The sequence below is a fragment of the Ursus arctos genome, unplaced genomic scaffold (genome assembly GCF_023065955.2).
Source record: "Ursus arctos isolate Adak ecotype North America unplaced genomic scaffold, UrsArc2.0 scaffold_13, whole genome shotgun sequence".
Taxonomy (NCBI): Eukaryota; Metazoa; Chordata; class Mammalia; order Carnivora; family Ursidae; genus Ursus; species Ursus arctos.
In genome coordinates this window covers 9,819,603-9,845,603 of record NW_026622797.1, presented here as the reverse complement: position 1 = coordinate 9,845,603, position 26,001 = coordinate 9,819,603, and the positions used below count along the sequence as shown (strand labels likewise).

General features: G+C 48.6%; 1 protein-coding gene across 2 annotated transcripts in view; it reads left to right on the top strand.

Annotated features, from left to right (window-relative positions):
- ZDHHC14 (zinc finger DHHC-type palmitoyltransferase 14) overlaps positions 1-26,001 on the top strand; it is a 262,897-nt gene that overhangs the window by 211,107 nt on the left and 25,789 nt on the right. For both annotated transcript variants that reach the window (XM_057310924.1, XM_057310923.1), the window contains exons 4-5: positions 8,433-8,570; positions 11,869-11,912. In XM_057310924.1, the coding sequence (XP_057166907.1) occupies positions 8,433-8,570; positions 11,869-11,912 (182 nt within the window). The remainder of the gene's footprint in view (positions 1-8,432; positions 8,571-11,868; positions 11,913-26,001) is intronic.

Below are 26,001 nucleotides of genomic sequence, written 5' to 3'. Positions count from 1 at the left end.
TGGTCTTGTGTTTTAACACTACTCGTAATGAAGTTGGGTCTGCAGTCTCAACTTAAGAAAAATGAAACATTTCAGAAGCTTTGCAAAAAGGTTTCATTCCGGATAAATTTTAAGATTACTACTTTGAACACGTGCTTTTCAAGGGAATCATCATCAATTCCATTGAATCACTGTGTCCTGCTCGTTGACACAGCTCTGTGCCTGAGATGACGTCAAGTCTTTGTTACAGAACACAGAAGCATGCTTACTCCAGAAAAGCGTGTCCATCAGGAACACAGGCTTCCAATTGTGTATGTACATAGTCAAATTAAAAGGTTTTGAAGAGCCTTAAAATCATTAGCTTTACGTCTGTAACGTACCCACAAGATAACTCACTTCTGAAACCATTTTGGGGACAAATTGACGAAGGCTTCAAAAAAACACAGTGACGGGATGTGAAAGAACATGTGACTCAAGAGTATGGAGAACATGAGGAAAACAGCAACTGGACATCAGAGGTGGTTCTCGACCCAGACCCAGCATGGAGCAGCCGGGGCCTTGGCAAATGCCATCTGGCTCCGGGCTTCACTGTCCTCATCTTACCTGGGGACCTGTATCGCCAGTCTCCCAGGGCTGGTGTGCAGTAAGCAAATGCAAACAAGGACTAAAAACCAGAAAGCCCTACGGATATGTAAGTCATTCTGATGTCAAGTGATGTTGATACTGATTTCAAGGCCCGGAATTTCTAGAGAGGAATGGAGTAGTTTCTGAGGGGTGTTGGTTGATAGCACGAACTTGCTCTTCAAACTCGGAAGATAATTGTTTTATTCTGTGGAGAATGAAGGGGAATTCCTAGACAGCGTTTCTGGCCCTGCAGCCCCACAAACAGTGGGGGGGCCGAGGCTGAGAGTGGCCTGGGTGGGCTCAGAGAGTGGCTGCCAGGATGTAAGACTCCCCAAGCACCCAGGTACTGGCTTATTTCAGAGTGTCACAACACAGCAGGGATCACCCATGCCTCAAGTCTGTTTCCTTGAGGATACACAAATTTGAACTTACATTACTGATTTTGTCGTAATGAGCCAGAGCTCTAATCCAGCAGCTAAATTCCAGGAAGCTCAAAGAACTCACCTGTGGGGCTCTCATTCTGAGTCTTCCGAGGGCGGAGATGCTGGGACAGCCGGAGTGGGGAAGGCAATACCATTCCCATTGGAACTGACACTTCCTAGGATGCCCCTCCAGGACCCCCACTTTAAGAAACTGTAGGATTTCTTTCCTTCCCGGGCGCCCCCCGAGCTTCCTCATAATGGGCTGATTCACTTTTTAAAGTCATCGTATTTCTATTAACTTTCTTACATCTCCTTTCAAAAACTATTTATATTACCAACTAAGTCTTTCCCTGACTTCTCCCCCATTTTGGGGGGCAACTATTTCTCTTTGCTTCTCCGGAAAGATCTTTTTTTCCCCCCTCTTCGCAAGTTTCGTTGTCATCTTTGTGTCTCGCCAGCAGGTCTCCCTCACGGCACAGCCGCTCCCAAAGCCTTGCTTCTCCCCTGCATGCTTTCCCTCCTTCTAGAAGTGGAAAACTCCCCCAGCATTGGAAACCAGCCTTACAAACAGAAGTTGAACTGAGACAATTTAAGGAAATAGAGATGTGTACAGTTTGCCATTTGGGGAACTGAAGGGACCTTACTTGTCTGTTGTCAGGCCCCCTCCCTTGATGCCCAAAGAGACTCGGCGCTGTGCCAGGTAATGGCGAAGCCGGGGGGGGGGGTGGGTGCAGAAGAGACCGTGGTGGGGGACTCTTTGACTCCACTGCGCAAGGTGATGTTAAATTGCATTGTAAAGGTTACAGCACCTCTACATTTACTGGTCAGTTTTACATGGAAAGTTTTAGTTTTTTAACAAATGGAGCTAAAAACTGTGGAATCTTAATTCATAGGACATTGGCAAGGGCACAAGACTGGAAAAAAGTCCATACAGGTGCTAATAAAACACAGCATTTTATTTTACAGCTCAAAGGGGCCTTGGGGCTTATTGAATTCAACTTCTTACATGCGAAGAAATTGAGTCCCCACGTAGAAGTGACGTACGAATACTTTAACGCCATAGAATTAGCTAATATGATATTATGGATAGAACTCTTTCAGATAAGGAACTACGAAGTATTGGGAGGGGGAAGAAAACCTTCCCTGATACATCCCTTTGCCCTCAAAGAATCCCCAAGCCCCGTAGTCTCAATAGATTTGTCAAACCCATATGTCTCTTAAGGAGTTCCCACTTCTGATGTTGATCTTGTGAGAGTGACATCATCATTTCATACATTGGAGTGCTTCCTGATTGAGGGTAGGCGTCCCCAGACTTGAACTAGGCCTTTTCTGCATGCTGCAGAGGGCAGATGCCCTGAGCCAGAAGAGAGCCACAGTGCTTACCAACACAAGTGCCAGTCCTGGGGTGGCAACGTTCCATTCTTGTTCCCATTCCTGTGATCTGCCTGGGATTGCAGGTGCCCACATACTCTGCTTCAGGAGGGAGGGGCCGGGCCCGCAGGCCTACTTGGCACAGGGACCAGCACAGGAGGCAGGAACAGGTGGTGGTTAAGGGTTCAGATTAACACCTGGATTCCAGTGCCAACTTCTCCATCTGCACTCTTATCTGTAAAATGGGCATAATAGCATCAGCCTTACCAGGCTGCCTGAGAAGTAAATGACACCATTCATGTGAAGTACTTAGCACAGTTCCTGGCAAGGACTCACCAAGATAAAAGTGGATAAAAGTGAGAGAAGGAGGAAGAGGTAGAATGAGCATGCCAGGCTGCTTTCCAGAAGCCGAAGCAATCCTTGAGCACAGCAGCAAAGCTATTTTAACTTGGGTCTTACCAGTGATTTAGAACAGCATGAATTACGTAGTGTCTAAGCATTGCGTGGGAACCATAAAGGCCAGGTAACAGTATGTACCACTCTATCATTCATCATTCTAAAACAAAAACAAAAACAAACAGAAGATACCTCATAGGGCAAGATTTTTCTAATTTGGGAAGTAAAAAAAAAAAAGCCCTAGGTTTAAAGAAAAAATGACTTCCTATTTCATACATTTAAAAACATTTAACTTAATTTAGAGGTAACATTTAAATTAGGAGTTTTAGATTTCAGTTGCATATTTACATCTCTTTTCACTTGATTCTCAAGACACTCTTGGAGAAGGACATTGGGATTATTATTTCCCTTCTCCTGACCAAGCTGAGATGCAGCCCACACAGAGCCCAGGACCACTGTCTGGAAAATGCAGTTTTCTGCACCCCTGCTGCCTGGGTTGAGGGTATGATCTTTCTCTCTCTTTGGATCCCCCTCTTGAGGGCCTCTCTGAGAGCCCGACTTGTAGGAGATTTTGACTTCTTAACATTTCAAAATTGTATTCCTTTCTCTGGCAGCCTTCAAATACAACTTTTGCAAATATTCTTCCCTTCATATTTCAGTGGATTGTTCTGTCCTTGCACAGTGTTAATACTGCTCCTGTTTTCCTGGTATTTCGGGTCTGTTTCACTTTCCATTCCTCCCCTAATCTTCTGTCAGGGGATAGGCACGGTCTCCGCTGAGAACCTGTGGCTCCTGATGGCCAGTGTCACGTCTCTCTTGACGACCCCTCCCTCGTCTGTGAAGTGTTCGCATAGCACCTGCCCTGGGGCTCTTGTCGGGGATAAATGACAAATGACGAAATAATCATAATAACGCATAATGATGTAACAGGCAGCTGGCGAATGGTGCCTTTAGTCATCATCAGTAATACCGTATTCATTATTATTTTGAGTTTTGGGCTAACAAAATAAGACCGTAATTCCTTTTTCTAAAGTATGTGCCCACTGGCCATTTTTAATAGGATCTTCTTACCCCACTTAGGATCTCAGGGCAGGTGACTTTTTGAAGTTGGCTTGCATCCCCCCCAAAGCATCTGGGTCTCCCAGTGGCGTCCTCTGGAGGTTTTAATAAAAGCATCCCTGCATCCCCCTGTCAGTGGGAGAGGCCAGAGTTCACTTCTCGCCACGAGCTGACTCACACTAACTGTCCAGTTGGCCTCTGGCCAACAGCTGCCACCCCTCAGCCTTCCCTGAGCACATTCAAATTTCATGGACCCCTGCCTTTCCTCGGGTTGGCTTGCCTGAAATCTTCTCTTTCACCAGCATTTTCGATGTCTGCACCTGGCAACCAGTGATCACTCGGAAACCTACCAGAAGCGATTAAAGGTGTCTCTTCCTTGGCTTGGTTCATGTGTGTTGAGTGTCTGCCAGGCTATTCAGGTGCCTAGAAATGGCTTCTCACCGCAAGCTCACCTGGGGAAGGAGGGGAGAACGAATCCACGACCATTACAGGGCAGCGTGGTGCTAACAGGACTGCGGTCAGGGCGCCCCAGCCAGCTACTCGGATCTTCAGTGATTTTAGAGAACCTTCCAGGGGCACCCCGCCCTGCCCCTGTGTGCCATCCCCCTCCCTGTTCCCGTGTGCTCAGTTCCCGTGTGCAGCAAGGCTGAGCACAGATCCGCAGCAGCCAGTGAATAGCACCTGGTGCTTTTTAAAGGAACTCTCCAGAAACGTAGCAGCATGGAGACCACTCCCTTCTGGCAGGGTCCAAACTTCAGAATCCAGGGATGTGGCAGCAACTCCAAAGTGTTTTTTTTAAAAGACTCTCCCACCACGCCTCCCGCCCCTACCCCCAGGACATAGGACACTCCGATTAATTTTTCCCCACAGGAGATACACAAACTGACCTCTAATAATAGTGGTTCGAAATGTCTCAGATGTGGTCGCACGCAGCTACCTTTGCCGGCTGCTGGGTCCCCGTTTCCTGCCCCAGATGTTCCCTCTCCCAGCAATGCCTGCTTCGCTCAGGTCCCCGGGAGCACGTCGTCTGCAGCTGTGGCCCCTTCGTCTTGTCCCAGCTCCGCCAGGGCCCAACGCTTGTCTACTCTTCTCCCCAGAAACAGAGCAACAGAAGCGTCCCCGTTCAGAGCCCCCCCGGGCGCCCCCCCGAGCTTCCTCCCCTGCGGGCGAGGGACACGTGCTCGGAGCAGAGCCGTGCAGGACGGGCTGAGCCCCCTTGTCCTGCTTTTATCCTTGACCCGTAAAGGAGGATGTTGGACGCTTGCCAACACTGGTGAGCGAGAACAGACCAAGTTTGATGCTAAATTAGGTTTTCTCTGTGAGGAGGTCATTCCTTGAGTCTGTGGGATAGTTGGAGTCTGAAAAGAAGGCCTCACATCAGGTAAGATAAGCCACAGAGCCACGAAGCCACGGCTTCACACCTTGAAGCCATGAAGTGCTGTTGTTGTCATTGTGGTTTTCCTTCCTAGCACTTGACACGGCGCTGGGTGCATGGAAAGGACTCGGTGAAGGCCAGGGGCCCCGGAGGCAGTTGGAGTGGGCTTCGTCCCAGCCTTGCTGCACGCTCACTGAGTGACGTTGGCCAACACGCTTGCTGGCGCGGATGTCCTATGGGTAGTATGAGGGTTTACTTAGTCATTTGACAAATATTTATTAAAGACTTAGAGTAGCGCTGGCACACACAAATAAAAAATGAATGATTTTGGAGAAAAGGGGGGGTAGAGCTGACAGGACCTGTTGAAGGCGGCACACGGCCATTTTGGATCACCAGTGTGTGGTTGGCGGTTGAACGTTGGGATGAAGAGAGACTTCCCAGTGGTAGAGAATCCATGGAGAGGAGAAGAAGCCAGGCTGAGACCCGGGTGCGGCCTACCGCCAGAAGTCAGGCAGAGAGGGAAACGGAGGAAGGGGATGGGAGGAGGGCACTGGCTGAGGCCGCCAATAGACAGAGATGCCCCCCGAGACCTTTAGGCTCATTTACCACCACAGGTTCAATGAACACAAAGAAGGACGTGAAGAACATTCAACAAAAGAATTTCTTGGGGAGCCTACATTTCAGTGGGATCTTTGTTAGCCTACAAAGTTTTCAGTGGTAAGACAAGTTTCCAAAAGGAAACTGGTTCCGGCTCAAGCCTGCCGGAGAGCCAGGCATTCACGCCATCCCTGAGACGTCACTGGTTTCGCAGGAAGCCTCCCAGACGCCATGAGCAGGGGTCTCATGCTCCTCGCCTTCCCCAGCTGCCCTGGCTCCCTCAGGAAGACCAGTGTCACAGCTTAGCTGAAACTTTCTAAGCTGAAAACAAAACAACCACCTGCCCCCCAGCCACGGTCTAGGGTGTCCACAGTGTTAGTTACACCTCCCAAGCCCTGGTGTCCTCTGCTGATAAGCGGCTTTCACTTGAGGAAGAGGCTCAGTCCACGACACATTTGGGATGTGGAGATGGGCTGTCACCGCTGGAATCAGAAGTTCCTACCTAACATGTCCTTTGCCCCCGGCCTCCGCTTCCCATTCCCATGTTCAATATTCATGGATCAAGAAGAAGAGGCTTCTCAAAATGACAGACTCAAAGTCTTGGGAAAATCTAGTTGGTTCAGACTTTTTTTTTCTCTTTTTGCCCTTCTTTGTGTAGATGTCTCCACATACAGCCTGTGTAGACCAGTGACTTGGGAGAAATGAGGTGGTTTTGACACAGGTGTTAACTCTTCCAGCTGTGTGGGCTCGGCAGCACGTGTTAACAGGACGGGGGCCACCACCAGGGATCCCTTCCCCCAGGTGTCAGCCTCCTACAGGCCAGTGAGCTCTGAAATCTCTCTTCAGATCCTCTGTTCACACTGACTGTTTCTCCTTAATGCCGCTTGCGGGCTGGGATGGATCTTACAGTTCCTATGCCACCACTTTCCCAAGGTGTCCCTCGTGCCCTTTTCAAGAAGCAAGCTTGCAGGAGACATATAATAGGAGATAAGTGAATTATGACAGGTGACCAGAAAGAAAGGACACACTGTCTTGCCTGGCATTGGACTGGTTTACTTACGTGGGCACACCTCCCATGCCTCTCTGTGTGTTTTTAAAGCATATAGGTATTTAAAATATGAACACTGGGTAGAAGGTAAGCTTAGGAAAGACCCTGAGTAAAAAGCTAAGTCGTCTCCCCCACCCCCAGTGTTTTTGGCCCCACGACGGCAAGCGGTCTGGTCAGGGTGAGTGTGTTAGTAGGACACTCTGCATAGTCCTTCTGGAAGGAACATCAGCTGAGCAGTAGAGAAAAGAGAAGCACTTGGCTATGACTTGCAAGGGGAGGGACAAATCACAACGGCATCACAGACTTTGTGTGGAATTCCCACGGTGAGAAGATGTGGGTTTGTCCACAGGCTTCGGGGGAAACAGTGTAAGAGTGCCCAGTGGCAGCCCTGGGGCATCTGTGGGGTGCCAGCGCCTGTAGGCAGGGGGAGACCTGGCCTCAGCTTCTGGCTCCACTGCTTCTGAGCTGCGTGGCCCCCCACGAGCAGTCTCCCCTCTCTCTAGGACTCAGTTTGCTTCTCTAGAAAAGAGGGCAACATCATTTTCCCCTAAAAATGGCTCAAGGCCAGAGGTGTTAAGGTATGTGACTTCTCTTGACAAACTACAGAACACTGTCTACTTCAAAAGTGCTCTCCCAGACGTGATTTAACCCCACAACAGTTCTATAAAGGCATCTTTGTTTTACCGGTAACTTAGCTGAGACTTGTGGACTAAGAGATCCGGTGTGTTACATTGGACGTGACGATCACACCTTGATGTTTAAAATATCAATTTTCCTACAACTAGTGAAATAGTGGAGACATTCCTTGGGAAGCAGTTGTTATGGGATGGGAGAACAAGGGACCCCCGGCACCCCCGTGACCTACTGACACACCTGTACGCACACACACACGCACAAGCAAGAGGGAAGAGTGTTCTGTGAATCTCAGAGGCTTCTTTTACAAAAGAAGGGAAGTTTTACCTTTCTCATTGTAATGAGAATTTAAGTTGCTGTTTGAGATGAAGGTGTGTTCCTGGTTTTTTCAAAACAGCTAAGTTCTGTGGAAAGAATGATTCTTTCTTGAAACGTCTTCATGTTAAGCATTTCTCTGAGTGGTGCATTTGGAAATACGCGGTGGGATGTGATTTTGTGGTACAGTTGACCCTTGAACAACACAGGCTCGGATTACGCAGGGCCGCTGATACGTGGGTAGTCTGTAAACACAGCGCCGTGCTGTGAACGTCTTTTCTTTTCCTTATGATTTTCTTCATAACATTTTCTCTGTGCTGGCTTACTTTATTGCAAGAGTACAGTCTATAATACATGTAATGTGTAAAATGTGTGTTCATCGGCTGCATATGTGACCGGCGAGGCTTCCAGGCAACAGAAGGCTGTCAGTAGCTATGATTCTGGGGGGTCAAAGAGGTGGGGTTGTCAGCTGTGCAGAGGTCACCTCTAGCCCCCGCACTGTTCAAGGGGCACCTGTGTTGTCAGAGTACTGGGGAGTAGGGAGGGGCTCCCTCAAGTAAAAAGACATGTTATTAACCGATTTCCATGTTTTTTTGTCTGCCTCTCGTTTCAGAACGGTTTGACCACCACTGTCCCTGGGTAGGCAACTGTGTGGGGAAAAGAAACTACAGATTTTTTTATATGTTTATTTTATCTCTGTCTTTTCTGACAGTCTTTATATTTGCATTCGTTATCACCCACGTCATTCTTCGTAAGTATGCTGGCGAAATCAGATTACGTATGTAACCATTTGCCTGCCTTTGGTTTTCTGATTTAATTTTGAGTTAATATTTTGATCATTTCGGGCTTTCTCTTTCTTCTCTTTTCCCTCTTCCTGTTCCTCTCCTGACTTCCAGCCTGCCCCCTTCGTGTACTCCCCTTCTTCCCTCAATGTTCTCCCTCCCTCCCCTTCCTCCCTTGCTGTCCTCCCTCCCTCCCCTCCCCCCCTCCCTGTCCTCCTTCTCTGCCCTTCTCCCTGCCCTCCCCCCTTGTTCCTTCTACTCCCCATTCCTCATCCTTCCAGCCACAGCTGCCAGATCGCCCCAGAGCAGGCTCTCGTTCACTTACAGACTTTTTCCTTAATACACTTGCCCCTCTTCCAACCTCAGTGACCTCAATTTCTCTTTGACTAAGGGATCCCCTAGAAGAATCATTCCCACATTTTGCACGAAGGATAACATGCTGCAATGATAACCATCGAACAGTAGTTTTGTTTTGCTTTTAACATGATACTGGCTTATATAAGAATAGTCACCATCCCTAGAAAACAATGTCTGGGGATAAAGACGGGGTTTCCTTACACACACACACACACACACACACACACACACACACTAAAGATATACAATTGAAAAGATTTTCAATTATCATTAGTAAATCCCTGGCATATGAAGGAAGCAACTTTATTAAAAATGAGATTTGGATATTAAGGATTTTAATATGTATTTGCCTAAGCAAATGACATTTTTCATTTCCCATTCTGAAGGTCATAAATTTGAATTTCTTTTGTCTCTTGATTATCCACTTTCCAACAACAGGGAATGATGAGAAGGAAGTGAATTGGCTTTGAACTATAAACTTAAGCCTTTAAATTTCCATTCCAGTGCCATTAGCAACATTAAAGCCCAGCAGCGTCTCTTGTCTACATTCCAGAAGTACAGCCGCCCATTAGCAAGTGCAGAGCTCCCTTCTGCAGTGTTCCCCCCCCCCCCCGCCCCCGCCCCGAGCACTGAACACGGCCTCACTTTCTCCCCGTGCAGCAGCTGAAACCACAGATGATGTGTGGAGTTGCTCTCTGCCTCTCGTTTGGTGGGGTCTGGGGGTCCTGGGGCACGGAGGCGGTATGGAGAATTTCACATAGATATATGGGTCAAAGTTGGACATTAAGTGGAATCTCCCAAATTTTCGTGGCATTTTAGAACTTAGGTCCCATTCTTTTTGGCCAAAATCCCTTCCTGCCAATGTGATGTAAGCTTGGAATCTATGCTTGAGAGCCAGGACTCCATGCAATCCCAGAAAAGGGTGACCATTCATTAGAGGCCCTTTCCACACTCCCCGTGGCCCCTGCAAAGGCACCTTTTCCCTCTAATTTCAGAGTTGAAAATGGCAAAAATGCAGCCAGGGTCCTCTCTGCGTGTTAATAGGCAAAAGAATCAGAAATGAGAAAAAATAAACACCGAGACTGCACGACATTTAGGACATTAAAAAATAGTATTTAAACTTGACATTTTTAGATCATCTTTCGCAACTTCAGAATGTTTTCCTATGTGTATTATCAAGGGCCAGTTTTCGCTCGCACACCACACACGAGCTCTGGAAACACACACACACACACACACACACACACACACACACACACACTCCCTGTGACGCTGGCTGCTGTCCTCACAGTTGGGTGATGTACGCTTCACTTTTATCTCCCCTAAAATTGTACTCACCCCAGATCCAGCAAAATCGAGTTTGCTGTAGTTTATGCTTATATATTGTTAATCCCATCTTCCACCAAAAACAGCGTTCAGAATTTATCTGCTTGCAAGTTACCCGACTATGTTGAACAAAAGCAAATAAGGATTTTCCTCTCCCCTTGTTCTACAACCCCCACAACTCCCCTTAAACAACCCCACCTACCCCCGACTTGGCTCAGCACTCAATGCTTTCAGGAAGGCAGGTCTTTACATGGCTCCCATGATCCCCTAAGATTCTGAAAACATTGGCCAAGGCAGAGCGCTGTTTGAGAGCAGCTGGAGAACTGTCACCTGAGTTCTCCCTGCCAGGTAACAGGCTCGGCGGGGGCTGAGGGGCCATGACAGGAAGGGGGGCCGGGGCGGAATCCTGTTGTAGCAAAGATTCTGAGGAATCTGAAAGCCGTACTTCCTTATTGAGAAAGGAAAGTTCGGGAAAGTGAACCAGTTTAGGTTCAGTAGGGAAAGAAAAGTCATTTCTTTCAGTGTCCTCATTTTGCCTCAAGAGTGTGTTTGCTCTGAGATCTGCCCCAGGCCACTTGGTGGTTTTGCCCCCTTGACCCAGCAGAGACGGAAGAGAAAGCCTTTAGCTTTCCTTATTCCTTTTCCCACCCTTTGGCATCCTGGCGTTGGGCACATCGTTGTGCCTCAGTGGTGGCCAGTGGGGAAGACAACACAGAGGGAATGGGACCTTGAGGGCAGCTGTGGAGCTGCCCCACGCTTAGCCTTCCCATGGCCGGACACGGTTCCCGCTTACACGGATGGATCCGGGACCCTGTCTCTAGCTGCCCCATGTGGCCACAGCCGCACAGAACGCCGTGCCCATCCTCCCTGCCCCTCTCACTGCTGCTCCAGCCCGATCACGTCCCCCAAACACACAGCTTCACGCAGCACAGCAGGAAGCACCCCAAGATGGAAGCACCAGGCATTCCTCCGCATGGGCTTTTGTGTTTAGAAACCACGATGTCAACACATAAAAGAAAAATCGCTTCTTGTCAGATGCAACTTTACTTAAGCCCCTAAAGAAATTTTTTTTGCACTAACAATTCACTCCTCAAGTAGTGAGTAATAAACTCCAACTTTATGAGTTAGTTTACTCTGCGCGCAGATAAAGACGTCTTTTGTACATAGCCCAGTTTATAGGATGTCCGAGGTCAACAGTTAACAAACTTTGCAAAAACAGTCTTTCATAAGAGAAGAGGAAAAAAATAGCATACAGTATTCTGTTTTCCTATTAAAATGAGGAAAACAAAGGAGTAATCAGAACTATAATTTATGGGAAAGTATGCAGACATCCATCTGCTTTTATTGAAAAAATATCCTGCAGATGTTGGGTCTAATTAGGAATCTGCCATTTTCTTGTTGAATAACTTTAGTGGAATCTCAATCCCCGATCAGCATACTGGGAGCCGTAGCACAACAAAATATAATTATTTAATTGATCTTTAGACACCTATTATTTTTATGTAGATGAGGGAGCTTTCAGCAGGAAGGCTGTTCCTTTGGAGGTGAATGTTTGAATCCTAAATTTTGATTTCATTCCCACAGGTTCACAACAGACAGGATTCCTAAACGCGCTTAAGGACAGTCCTGCAAGATATCCTTTCTGGTTGCCCTGTTTTCCACAATGTTAAGTATTGGCCTGACCTTCTACTCAACCTGCCTCTTCCTCTGTGCCTTCGCTTTTCTTCTCAGAAATCGTCTTCTCCTTCGCTCCATCCAAAAAACTCCGTGTTCACATGCATGAGTAGTAGTGTCTGAATGCTTGAACCTGGATGTGACTCGTTTAGCCATATTTAAATTGAAGTGCTCTTCAGCTAGAAAGCCAAGTGTAAATTCTTGTTCACCCCAGAAATCGGCATTGATTTGTGTTAAACTCAGGTTGGTTTGGGGAGAAGGAGGGCTGGCAAGGTCCAATGGACTTCATTTGATGAGCAGGTGGACCCTGCAAAGTATTTTTTTTTAAAGATTTTATTTATTTATTTGACAGAGATAGAGACAGCCAGCGAGAGAGGGAACACAAGCAGGGGGAGTGGGAGAGGAAGAAGCAGGCTCAGAGCGGAGGAGCCTGATGTGGGGCTCGATCCCATAACGCCGGGATCACGCCCTGAGCCGAAGGCAGACGCTTAACCGCTGTGCCACCCAGGCGCCCCCCTGCAAAGTATTTATAGATTCCCCTCTGTGGGTAGCCTTCTCGCTATGAGGTCACCAGATGGGAATTCTCTGACCCCCATCCTTGGATTTCTTCCCGGAGTGCTGTTAGGCATGCCTTCAGGCAGTCCGGATAACCTGTATTATTTCCAGGAACAGAACACCTTTCCACAGTCTTGAATGGACTTAAAGATGGTCAATCTCAAGCCATTTAGATTAACCCCATCCTGCCAAACATTTCATATGGGCACATGCCATAGTATTTTGAACTTCTTGAAAGAAAAATGTTCACCCACGATGTGCTTGAATGGACTCCCCATCTCACCTGTCCCCTAGTTTCACATTCATTAGTGTAGGGTTGGCCCACTGGACCCACTGACCTGGCTCCATCTGGAACCGGCTCTCTTTCTTCTTCATATAACCAAGTAGACTGGACTTGAACTGGTCATTACTCCCAAAAGTAGTCTTCATCTTGTGGTAGAGAATTCTTAAACAATGAATGAAGGACTTTACTAAGATGTACATATCATTTATATCATTTAGTTATTAAAATAAGCCAGCTCGTGTCCCTGGGAGCGTGTGTGTGTGCGTGTGTGTGTGTGTGTGGTGTTATTAAGACATTTGGAAACAAATGTGGTCCTGTATATATTTTCATTCTAGAAAATATCTCCATTTGGTGCTTTGTGCTTATAGACAGCCCAGAATATTGGTCACCAGTACAGATTGTATGGTCAACTAATCTCTTAAAAAGGGGACAGGGACATGTGGAAGATACACAAAGGGGACTTGAAGAATACATTTTACAGGTATGTCCTGTCTTCTGTGAAGGATCTGGGAGGCAAGAGTTGGCTAGAAGTTATCCAGAAGGAAAGGTGGTTCTGAGAACGAAATTGTCAATGTCCATGGCTTTAAGAACAGGTCCCGTGGGAAGTATCATTCTTCGTCCCTCTCCCTGGTACTGCCAGTGGTGACACCCTCCACCATCATCTCCTCTGTGCCCTTCTATTTTCAAGACATGTTTCTTTGGCATATCTCACAGTCAAGCCTTGTCTTTTCTTCCCAGAAGAAAAGGCTCATCTGTCTTTCAGGAAATTGGTTACATCATGAAAACAGGCTGGTCATGTGAGGTTTTATAAATGCACCTTAGAACCGGAACTGAGGTCTGGGCTGCCAGCTGGAACGCTCTCTGAAGCCTCGAGAGTATGGCAGCCTAAGCCACCTCCCTCCTCTCTCCCTGGCACCTGTGACTCCCTAACAGCATGTGCCTGTGCAGGATGCCCGTGGAGCTTTTTAGACAACGAACGGGCCTCCGTGACAGGGACTCCTCTCCATGGGGAGAGGAGGGGAAAGCTTGACCTGAGACCTGGGAGATCTTAGCGGCCCCATTCCCTGGGGACTGCAGGCTCCCTCCTGCTCCCCGTGGCTCACCTCCGTGCCACCTTCGGGCACAGCAGTCCCCACTGGAGCAGAGCGCATGCAGTCCTTGTGCGTGGTTGGTTTGTTGCCGACAGGTCGTCACGGTATCTGTTACAGACCTCCCGACTCCCGGATCTTACCATATCACAAGGAAGGACCAGGTAGCGAGTTCTGGATTCCTGCTACCCTCACAATTACTTAGGAAGTCTGAGGTCATTTCTTTCAACCCTTTTGTGTCTCAGGTTTTTGACCTGCAAGAGTCAGCCATTCAGCACTTGACATGTTCTGGTGACAAAGTCAATTGTATGGAATATAAGTGAGAACAGCCAGCACTGACACATTGTTTACGTGCATGCCAGGAGTGATTTCAAAGAAGCTTCTTTTCGTGGCAATATGTGCAACGGGCAGTCTCTGCCAGAACCTTCTTTCAGAGCGCACACGTCTCTCATTCTCATGCTTCGGCTGTGCTCGTAGTGTGTCTAATCAAGAGCATTGTGTTCCCCAGGAAGGGGAATAGACAAATGCTGGTAGAAAGAGCAGCCTGCTGACTTTGCTGGAGAAACGGTTTGCGTGGAAAGGAGAGGAGAGAGAGAAATGTTCTTACCAGGTTCTGAGCAAATCTTAGCTTACTTTCCCTCGAAATATCATTTTCAGGCAGAGGTAAAGAGTCTTCGCTATGGCCTAGATTTTGAAAACATGCAAGAATCGCCTCCACTGCCTTCCAGATGGTGTTTGGGCCCACCATATCTAGGTGCTGAGGTTTTCCCTTTGTGGGTGTCACCCAGGCCTGTCCCCATGTTCAGGAGCTTGGCAACCACCTGGCCCAGTCAGAGCCAGTGACGGCCACCGCCCGCTCTGTGAACGCATGACCCCAGCAGGCTCCTGGCTGTGTTTCGGAGGCTTCAAGCAACATAAATTAATTGCTGGGCGGTTCTATAGGTCAGAAGTCCAGCAAGCTTGGCTCATTTCTGCTCTGCGTCCCACAGCACTGAAATCAAAGTATCACCAGCCTGGACTCTCATCCGGGAACTCCAGGGAGAATCCTCTCTTGGGCTCATTCAGGTGGTTGACCGAGTTCGTGGGATATAGGACGAAGGCCCCATTCTGTGCTCCGTTCTCTGATTCATGACTTCCTTGTTCTTCAGAGCGAGCAACAGCGGGTCAGGTCCCTCCCACACTTTGAAGCTGTCCTGCCTCTCTTCCGCCCATCTCTCTGACCTCCGCCAGAAAGGCTCTCTGCTTTTGAAGAGCGGCCACAACCTGAGAATTCAGGATAATCTGCCCATCTCAAGGTCCGTGACCTTCAGTCTGCAACTCCCTTTGCCGTGTAGGTAAAGGACTCACAGCTGCCAAGAATTGGGACATCTTTGGGGAGGTCGCTGTCCTGTTGGCCCTACAGGCCTTTGGGGAGGAGGTACCCTGGAATCAGGCACTCAAGTGCAGGTGGATTTGAGAGGATTTCTTTCTAGACCCATCCATGAAGCTCTGTAGTGGTCCGGCTCACTTCTGAGTCTCTGTCGGCCCTCCCTTCCTTTTCTGCCCTTTGTGTCACCCTAGGAGAGAGAAGGTGGGAGACAAGAGTTGCTGGGTTAGTATCTATGTGTACAGATACACACACCACACGTACACGTGTGTAACACATGTGTGATGTGCGTGTGTATATGTGTGCATTCTCTCCTCAAGTCAGGTTTTGTGGCATCTCTTGATCCACTGTAAAAAGGTGACCTAAAGGTGAAGCCAGAACATCCCACAGCAGCTACAACAGCTGACGTAAAGACTGTCTGATTTTCTCCCAGAGAAAATCGGGACCAAGAGCAGGACTCCGGGGGAATGTGACGGCACAGCAGCCCAGCGGGGAAGAAACGGGCAGGGAGATGATAGGAGCCGTCTGAGCAGCAGTCCCCACCTGCATCTTCTTTACTCTTTCTGGAAGCAGTAGACTCACCGTTAGTAAAAAGTGAGGTGCTGCGTTTTTTAATTACAAAGAACATAAATTGTTTTATGGGCCACTGAACACCCCCCGAGTCAGTACAACTTACCTCCAGGCTCTGTGCTGATGGGGTCTTCTCTGTTTTAAATACCTGCTTTGGAGAAGAATCCCTCCTATCACGTGAGTCTATTAAGAAGTGTTGAGGTCTGATCATGGGTCATGAATTTGTGTTCTAGAAGAAAAAGTATGCCTTACGTTCTATGAGGTTGTGATGTGTTTCGGAAAAAATACTAAGTTCTGGTTATGAGTGATAATATATGTGTGATAAGTAAGGCTGGATCCCATTCGGATACCTGTTCAGTATTTTTGGCTCCTCCCTTTCCTGTGGACACCTGTGTGGCTTGGAACAGCATGGCCGGGGCCGGCGATGAGGTCACAGGGACGGGCATGGTGCAAACGACACTGATCGTGCCTGCGGGTGCGGTTGGAGGTTCCAGCACCGGATCGTGTTCATACCTCCAAGCTCCCTTCCGTCGCTGAGGCCCTGGGAGTTTGGGAGCCCCTGGAGGTGTTTGATTTCTGACGGATGAGGCGGATCTGTGACATTTCACACTCATGGAAACTGTTCCCAGGCTGCTGGCCCTGCTGCCCCCGGCTCGTCCCCTCCAGCCCTGCAGCCTGTGCGGAACCAGACTCCGTCCTGCACCAAGTGCATAAAACAAGAAGTTTTGTGGGGAGTTGCCTGAGCACAGGACCGGAGTCCCATGTGACCTCTGCACGTGACCCGACCGAGTGTCCTCGGGCAAGAAAATAACTCAAATTTAAAATTTCTCAGGGGCCTCCAGTCTGAGCTCCTGACCATGATATCAAAATGTTCTGATGAGAGATCAGGGCACAGGCGAAGGTTTTTCTCTCAGTGGATTTACTGCAAAAGATCCAACTAAGAGCCCTGTCGTTGATGAAATGAGAGAAATTAGAAACACAGAGGGCTAATTAACAACAAACCAAGACACCTTATCAGAGATATTGACACGAATGAGGGAAACACCGACACCCTGAAGCTCTTCATCAGGCCCACGTGACAACAGCAGGACCCCAGGAGAAAGGAATCCACCCCAGTGTGGACAGGATGGTGTCGCATTTGAGTGTGGCAGAGGTGGGCGGAGGAGGAGGGGGAGGAGCACGTGGAAGGCAGAGGGCCCCTCCCCAGCTGGCACTGCAGCCCGACCCCATGGTGAGGGAGGACACGATGCCACTCTGGACTCAGAGCCCCGGGACCCCCTTCCCTCCAACTCCCTCTCTACCTCCCAGTGCTTGCTACTGTGGCCTGGGGCCATTTCCTCCCTCTCATCTGGGCATCAGAGAAGCAGAGGCAGTGGTGGCTGGGTGCTCTGAACCCCTGGCCTTCTCTGGGGAGAAACAAAAGGAGAGTATTCTCCACAAAGGATGGCACGGCGTCTTCTGTCCCCACGGCCAGGCAGCTTCCAGTGGAGGAGGTCCACTTGGCATCTGTTTCTTTCCAGATCATTTGACTGGACACCCACTATGTGCAAAATCTGCCAGGGTTACAAAGTGGAGAAGGATCCACCGCCCAGAACTTTGAAGCGCATTCTATCAAAGGGGGCAGAGCAGCGAGGGTGGGCAGGGTGATTCATTCTCCTCACCGAGCATCTGTTGAAGCCAAGACCTGGTGGATGACTCTGATTTCTAAAAAGAATAAGTCTTAAGTGGCATCAAACATCACATAGAGCTTGAGGTGGGGGTCCAGAAGGGCATCATGCAGGGAAATCAGGAAAGGCTTTGGCAGGTGGCATTTGCACAGGGCTTGGAGGGATGAGGGAAGTTCTAACGGGACATGGAGGGGAGAGGTCCCAAGCAGGGCCAAGAGCCTGAGCAAGGTCCGTAGCGTGTGTCAGGGCAGAGCAGGCCGTCTGTGGGGCTGGAGCTGGGTTTGTGTTCATTCGTTCGCTCAGCAAGGCTTGCAGGGTGCTGGTTCCAGCAGCTCGGGGTGCTCCCAGTCTGTGGGCTCTCCGCCCTAGAGGTATAAGCACACAGATGCACTTAGGACTCATACATGCAGTGCGTGTAGCAGGAGGGGGCTGCGATAGCTAAGCCTAAGCCCGGTTGGGGGGGTGGTCAGGAGCGACTGCTCCCAGGAAGGGAAGGGCCGCGACAGCATTGTATAGCAGTAAAGGAGTGGGACCGCCTTCCTCCCCTGGACGCTGGGGAACCAGCTTAGGTTTCTGGCAGGTGAATGCCATCATCGGAGCTGGGTTTTGTTGTTGGTGTGTTCTTAAGAACACTCATCTTGCAGGGCACCTGGGTGGCTCAGTCCGTTGAGCGGCTCCTTTGGCTCTGGTCATGGTCTCAGGGTCATGGGATTGAGTCCTGCATCGGGCTCCCTGCTCAGCAGGGAGTCCACTTCTCCCTCTCCCTCTATGCGCGCTCTCGCCCTCTCTCTCTCAAATGATTTGATAAAATCTTTAAAAAAAAAAAAAAAGGAATACTCATCTTGCAGCAGGGAACACAAGGAAGGAGGCAGATGTTTGCAGGGGAAAGGCCCCTGAAATTGAAATGAGTGACGAGGGGACAGCTCAGCTGGCAGGTGGGCAATCAGATCAGTATTGCCGGGAGGGGACGGGGGGGGGGTCTTAGCCACTTCTGCGGGTTCAGCTATGGGTGTCCAGGGGCAAGAGGGCACAGCAGAAAAGGGAGACAGCCAGCACTGGTTTCGGGAGAAATGAGTTCTATTAGAAATCTGTTTACAAGCAGAACCTGAGAGCTGACCCCCGGGAACCGCCACGTGAGGCTAGAGTAAGTTTCGGATCCTCTCTCATTCCTTGCATGAAATAACGGAAAGACGAAAATGTCATGAGCCTGTGGTGACGATGCTCCAACCTCATGGGAAATGGGACCCGTCACGCGGTGCCCCGGGAGCCACGTGGCCATGCCTCGGGCTCACCAGCTTCGAGGTTGTGCGAGGTGGAACCCCGCAGGGCCAGGACCCCAGGGCGGGGGGCATCATTTGAGGAGGAGCCGGAGAGGGGAAGCCCTGTGATCAACAGTCGTTGCAATGAAACGGCATTAATAGCCAATTAAAAGGATTATAGTCATTTTTAATCATGACTTATTGTTTGGCGCTCACAAACGAAGAAGAGTTTTCAGTGGTTGGTAAATCAAATGGTAATTGGTTCTACGTGGGTGGAGGCTTTTGACAGAAAGCCTTTTTATCCCCAATTTGCATTTATTTTGAGGCACGCTGTCTGAAAGGCACCAGTGGTCTAATGGGCATGGTTCTGTTTTAATGGAATCTGGTAGAAGGCTTGGAGTTGGCTCAGTGGCCTCAGGAAGGAGGGACACCGTACTGCCCATTGCAAAATTAATGAAGGCAGCACAGGCCTTTGCTAAACTCAGCTTTCAGGACCGACCCTTCTGTCCCAATATCTGTGGATCCTCAGAGGGACCCCGGAAAATAGGTAGGACGGGTGTCCTTAGGTCCTTTACAGCTGGGCCTGCGCCGAAGAGTCAGATGACCCCAGTATCTGTTCAGCAGTGTTCCCAGAACTAGAGTCCAGATTTCCTCGCCACCAGCCCCTCGCTCCACGCAGGGAGTGGAGATGCCTTCCCAATGCCCCTGACCGGTCTGACGGAGGGAGTCTCTCGAAGAATAAGCATCAGCTTACATCTCAGGAGGTCACAAAGTGGGGGAAGATGGTGTTGGGTTTCTCCAATCACTCAAGTACTACTCGAACGTCCTCTCATTGTAAAAGATTTCGAATTGTCAGAAACATAAGAGTTCAAAAAGGAGCGCCGCTCTTGACCGTTCGTAGGCATCCTTATCGATTTTTGTGGGTCTTTCCAGATGGTCTTCCGGGAGTCCGTACACAGACCAATAGTATACTGTTGTAGGGACAGTTTCTACCGAAAAAGGATCATACTCTTTGCATTGCTCAACGGTTTGATTTTTAAACACTTCCTGGAGCTCCCTTCCATGTCAGCATATGGACTACCTCATTTTTTCCCAACTGCTTTATCGAATTTCGGAATGCAGATGAACCATAGTGTATGCTTCCGTTGATGCATATTTAGATTTCTTAATTTTTTTTTACTGCTTAAAAAATGAGGCAGTGGACGATCTTGCCTGTATCTCTTTGTGCACAGGTGTTAGTGTTTCTCCAGGACTGATAACTAAACGTGGAATCACGGAGATGAAAGTTAATGAGGCAGGCCACAGTGTCCCCTGAAGAGACTGTACCAATTCGTCCTCCCCTTTCCCCACACCTTCACCCACACTGGATGTCATCAGTGCTGTGACTTTTGCCAGTTTGATGAGGGGAAAAATTCATTGTTTTAATTTCCATTTTCTGGATAATGGCCACCTGGTGCTGATTTTCCTGTTTGTCCACTTTTTTCTTTTCATTACCACGATGTGCTAGTCCATACTCTGTCCGTTTTGTAACCAGGTTGTTTGTTCTTTTCCTATTAACGTATTCTTTATTCTCAATGAATCTCTTGCCAATATTTTTCTCCCAACCTGTCACTTCCCTTTTAACTTTACTTTTTCAATACAAAGAAAACAATGCTTAACTTTTTAATGAAATCAGTCTGTAAATCTTATGCTGCATGACTCCTAGATTTTGTGCCTTATATCCATACCCCAAATTGTAGGAATATTTCCTTTATTTTCCTCTAATACTTTTAGATTTTATTTCTTCAGTTTGACAAAGTAATTTCTCTGTACTCTAATCGTGTGTGTGTGTGTGTGTGTGTGTGTGTGTGTGTGAGCGTGCGCTAAAGTTCTCACTATATTTTTCCCAAATGTTTAGTGAAGTGTCCCCGTACTGCTCACTATTCTGTTCTGGCCGTTCTCAAACTTTTTGGTCTCAGGACTCCTTTGAACTCTTAAAAATTATTGAGGACCCAAAGAGCTTTTGTTTACGTAGGTTATATTTATTTCTAGAGGTCACGTTCAAAACTATGGCTGAGAAATTTTTAAAACACAGAGTGCACCAACACTCATCCTATTCTGATGAGAGTGAGGACATGAGTCTTGCGTCCTGTAGCCTCCAGAGGAAGCCCCCAAAGTAGAGAATAGCATCGAGACTGGTAAATAATGTTTTGGCATCGATAGGAAAATAGTCCTGACCTGGGGGTTTCCCTGAAAGGATCTCAGGGACCCTAAGGGTGGCACGGGCCACACTTTGAGAACCACCGGTGTATTCTTTCACCACTAATTTGAAGTGCCTTCTGTACCCCACATGCCCACAGGTCTCTCTCAGACTCTGCCCTGGTGCTGTTTGTACCTCGTTTGGTTTACCGAAAGTCTCCTCCCATCCCCCAAACTGCAATTTTTTTTTTCAAGTTTTCTTACCCGTTCTTGCACATTTTCTCTTCCTGATGAATACTCGAGTCTGTTTCCTCTTTTAAAATTCCAGTTGGAATTTTGATGGGAATTACAGTGACTTCATAGATTAATTTGGGAGAACGTGCACCTTTATTTCCCAGTATTAAAGAATGTAGGACAGAAGGATTTCAGAGACTGAAAGATGATAGTCACGTGATCCAGACTGAGGGGTCTCTGTGACTTTCCAAAGTGTCTGTCACGCGAATCACTGGGACGTGAAGGGCCCACACCCCAGACACAGCGATGGCGGCACGAGCTGTATTTTCCCATCTCTGTCTAAGGATTACAGGGTCATCCAATGGATGAGGAAAATATGCCGACAAATTCCTGAACGTAAATATCTACCAGCATTAAATGCTGACGTAGACACTGAAGCCACAAAAGAAGGGGAAGTATCGCTGCTATCTGCTCTTCCATCAGAACTTCCTGTAAGGCAGCGCTGCCGATTTTATTGTAATTTTTAAGGGAAAAAAGAAGATTACTAAGCACATTCATTTCTTACATTTTAAACATCAGAACCCATGACAGAGACCTGAAGCAGATTAAACTTCGTGAGGGCTCTGGCTGCGCAGGGAAGTGCCCCTCAACACCGTGTGCTGCCCAGAGCCTCGTAAGTTCAGTGCTCAGGAAGGAAAGGCCGAGGCAGAGCCTGGACTTGGCATCCCCGGCCATTCTGGAATCCAGGGGATTTGGGTCAATGAGGAAACGCACATGAAATACAGACTTTTTAAGCTATTACCTGGATTTGGCGCTTGGCAAAAAAATACCATCCCCAGCCTGATTGCTGGAAAATGGAAAGATGGCTGGTGAGGTACTGAGAGAGACAAAGACTGTGGGACTAATGGGTAAGGTTCCATATCACAGGTGGCCTTGCTGCCGTAAGTCACAGCCTGTCCTTGACACTGTCATCACATGGGGCCTTGGGAAGGGTTCTTTCTGTCCTAGAAGTCTGGAAACCAAGTTCTTAGTTCGGTTCTACCGTGAACTGCTGTGTGAGCTCTTATAAATGGCTTGGCCCCTCTGGGCCTCAGCTTCCTACCTGTAAAATTAAGGGATTATAATAAATCAGGACCTCTTAACTTGAGGTCCATGTGTATCTATGGAGAGGTATCAGGGGAGTTTCCAAAACTCCTGAAATTATAAGAAAAAAAAGTGTGTGTGCATTTTTTTCTGAGAAAAGAGTGGGGGCCCAGAAAGGCTAAAAGATGTTTGGTTCCATGATCTCTCACCATTTGTGATTTTCCAAAGACTGAGATGCCCTCACCATGCTGTCCAACACGCTGCCCACATGTCTGCATGGGATTCTTGCCTTTCTTACTTCCCCTGCACAAACAGGTTTGTACTCCCTTAGAGGAGGGAGTGAATCCGTCCCCACCTCCCCTGTCCTCAGTGCAGGGCTGGCTGCACAGAAGGGCACTGAGCGGGCACTCCCGGGATGGCGCAGAAACTCAATGGAGGGGTGTCTGCCCATCAGCATTTTTCAGGCTTTTGCATGCCCACGGTCATCTAGTGAGTACCTCCATGTGCAGCATCCTAGGCTGGGAGCCACAGGGAATGGAATGCCACTCCCCCACCCCCGGCCATGCAACGGGCTCCCTGTCTTACTGGCGGCTGGAGGGAGACAGAGGCTGGCCATGGTAACTGCTATAATTTGGAACCATCTCTGAGGCAGTAAACATCCAACTCTTATTCAGTTGGTTCTCAGTGGAATTGGCATGTTTTTCCCTCATTTCCCCTTTTAAAAATCTCAGTAAATAGGTTTTGATATATCTAAGAGAAATTTTATTTATTCATGAGAGATGGAGAGAGAAGCAGAGGAAGAGGGAGAAGCAGGCTCCCCGCTGAGCGGGGAGCCCTATACAGGACTCAATCCCAGGACCCTGGAATCACGACCTACGCTGAAGGCAGATGCTTAACCGACTGAGCCACCCAGATGCCCAAGAGAAATTTATATTGATCTTATTATGCCATAGATATTTTCAACATCTGGCTATCAAGTCAATGAGAAGATGTGTTCAAATATTTGTCCCCCTGCCTGAGAGTGAAGCTGAAGGGGAGTGGTATACTCAAGCTGCCATAGGATCACAAATCCATGACAAGGAGGGTCCCCATCTTCCCCAGCAGGATGCTGTCAGCCTAGAGCCACCAGGTCCTCAGCAGGAATAGGGAAGGAACCAGCCCATGGCTTTTCTGTTCTACTGGCCCAGCCACACTTCCAGGGGTCCATCCCTAGCCCTGCTATTTCTCAAGCAAAGTACTGAATTGCTCTCTGCCTCAGTTTCCCTATTGGGTAATTGGGAATCCCACTTCTCACCAGGTCACTGAGGATCAAGTGAGTTAATCTACGTGAAGCCTTCGGGGTACTACCTGACTCGTAGCCAGAAACACCAGCCTTAAGTTGTTATGAATCATGATGATGGCTCCTTACAACACGTGGTGGGGGGCCTCTGCCGTGCGGGGCAAGCGCAAGGGGACCTTGTCTTGCATCCTGCCTTGTATTCATGTCATTTTGACCCAGCCGTGCGCTAACCATGCAACTGCAGTCTGCTATTTATAAAACATCTCTAAAGCTCATGAGATATTAATACAGAAAACTGCATGTTTATTTTTGGAGCTATAAGCCTTTCAAGTTCCATGCCCACTGGTAACAGTGCCTCCTTGGAGGTGAGCGTTTTAAGTGGTGTTGCAAATGCCCCTTTAATTGCTGCAGTCCTCCTCCACTTTGACACGCCAGTTTTTAGACGGTTCAGCGTAAGCATTTGTGTATCTTCCGACATCACCATCGTTCCACCCGGATCGTAAACTTGTGGCGACACCTAAGTATTCCTGAGACAGAAGTTCGGCTCTTCATGTATTATTCAGCAAATAAGGCTTTTGCTTTCATTCTTTATTCTCTTTTCTGCCCTGACCATTTCTTGTTTCCGTTTCATGTGTCCCCTCCTCTCTGACCTTCCTAGCTCTTGTCTTTTCCTTCCAGCCGTGCAAGTTCATTGCCAGTGTCACTTGCCTTTCTGCAACCCACTTTTCCTTGATTCAGTCTTCCCACGGCTTACCTCCATCATTTTCCCTGGACTCCACTTCACCGCTGCCTTCAAACCCTACGTGGTTTGCTTCCCCAGTCTGTCTCAGCAGGGGGGCGGGCATGGTCAGAGGAGGGGCATCTGTGAGCTGTCACCTGTGCGAAGGCAGCTGAGAATGAGACCATCTTTGCTACATGAGCCGCCATCTTTGTGTCCCCAGGTGCACCTGGAGCCTCCCCTCATCAGCATTTGCCCCATCCGGACAACCCTGGGACAAATGAAAGGGAGTGCCCTGGCTGTTGGCAGTGCTGGGATGGGGTCTTCTTCTCTGCATCTCTCTCTTATCCCCACAGATCCTCCCTACATACCTGTACTTACCTGCTTTTCCGAAATACTGCCTTAGTTTTCCTCTTCTCAAGAGATGTAGCTACTCCTCCCTTTTGTCCGCCTCCTGCCTGCTTCCATGCGGAGTGGACAGGGCTCGCTGGGAGCACCCCGTGTGGGCATCTGTAAGACTCTGGGTGCTCCGGGCTGTTTTCGTCTGAGCTAGCTGGCAGAAGAACATTCTTCTCCTCTTCAGATGTCCATCTAATTTCAGGATAGTGCTTTTCTGAGTGCTTGCGGTCTCTAGAAGTTTAAACCTTAGAAGAGTAAAGCATTTTTCTACTTCTCCAAGAGCAGAGCCAGTGGTTTATCCTGATGTTGAGTCAGTCAACAGACAGGAGCCCATTCATTTCTCCTATTTTGTATGCCACCCCACAGGTCCGGACGATGGTATTTGTTAATAATGACGTGGCAGGTTATGACATTGCACTGAATACTGTATTCATGTCTCTGGCTGAAAGATGAATTCTATCCAATCCTGGAAAAAAAATCAATGGTCATGTATTATAGCATGATCCATGGCTTCTATCCTTGGGAGCGTTAAGAAAGCCTGGGGATTTGCTTTCTCTAGCCTCTAACTTATCGATGAGGGATGCAGGGTGGATATTTAAACTCCCAGACCTATGATGGATTATTTTTTTTCCCTGCAAAACATCTACATCTTGTAAATAGAATTTTATAAGCATTTGTGGAACAGAAAAATTCTCTAGTCCTTTCAAATTGCCATACTCGGGGTTGATTCATCTCATCTGTGGAAGAATACCACACTTTCTCTCCTCTGGTTATAGCACTTCTTGTGGAACTCTGGACTCCCCAACACTCAATGTCCGGTGAGCCTCCACGTTTCCTAGTTGCCCATCGACTAACTGAAAATAGCCTTATGTGTCAGGGTGGGCTGAGGGGCTGGGAAAAAAATCCCCTTAAGTAAAAAGACCCCTCACCCTAACGTCACTCTGAGAAATGGCCGCCTGGTTCAGAAGCCCGCCCATAGGTGGGGGGTGGGCAGCCAGCACTGGGGAAAGGGACCATCAGGGAGAGAGGCATGAAGAGAAGCCCTGCCCAGGTTTACAGGTGCCGGTGGCTGGCCCTATGCACGACTGTCAGTTGTTGTGCGATAGTTCACTCACACCCTCGACGCCAAGCTGGGGGAGACACCTGTTGATATGACAGTTCAGGGAGCCCACTGATGGTTCACTGAGCATGAAGGAGGTGAGGCTGGAGGAGAGGGGGTCACAGTGCTGGCCCTGGAGGATCCCCCTCTGACTAGGGACGACCCTGATGTGAAGCGAGGCAGACTCGAAGGCCTGAGGCAGTGTCTGTGGGTGTTTCCCATCCAAACCTCACGTCATCCTGGCTCCTCAGGCACCCTGAGAGCT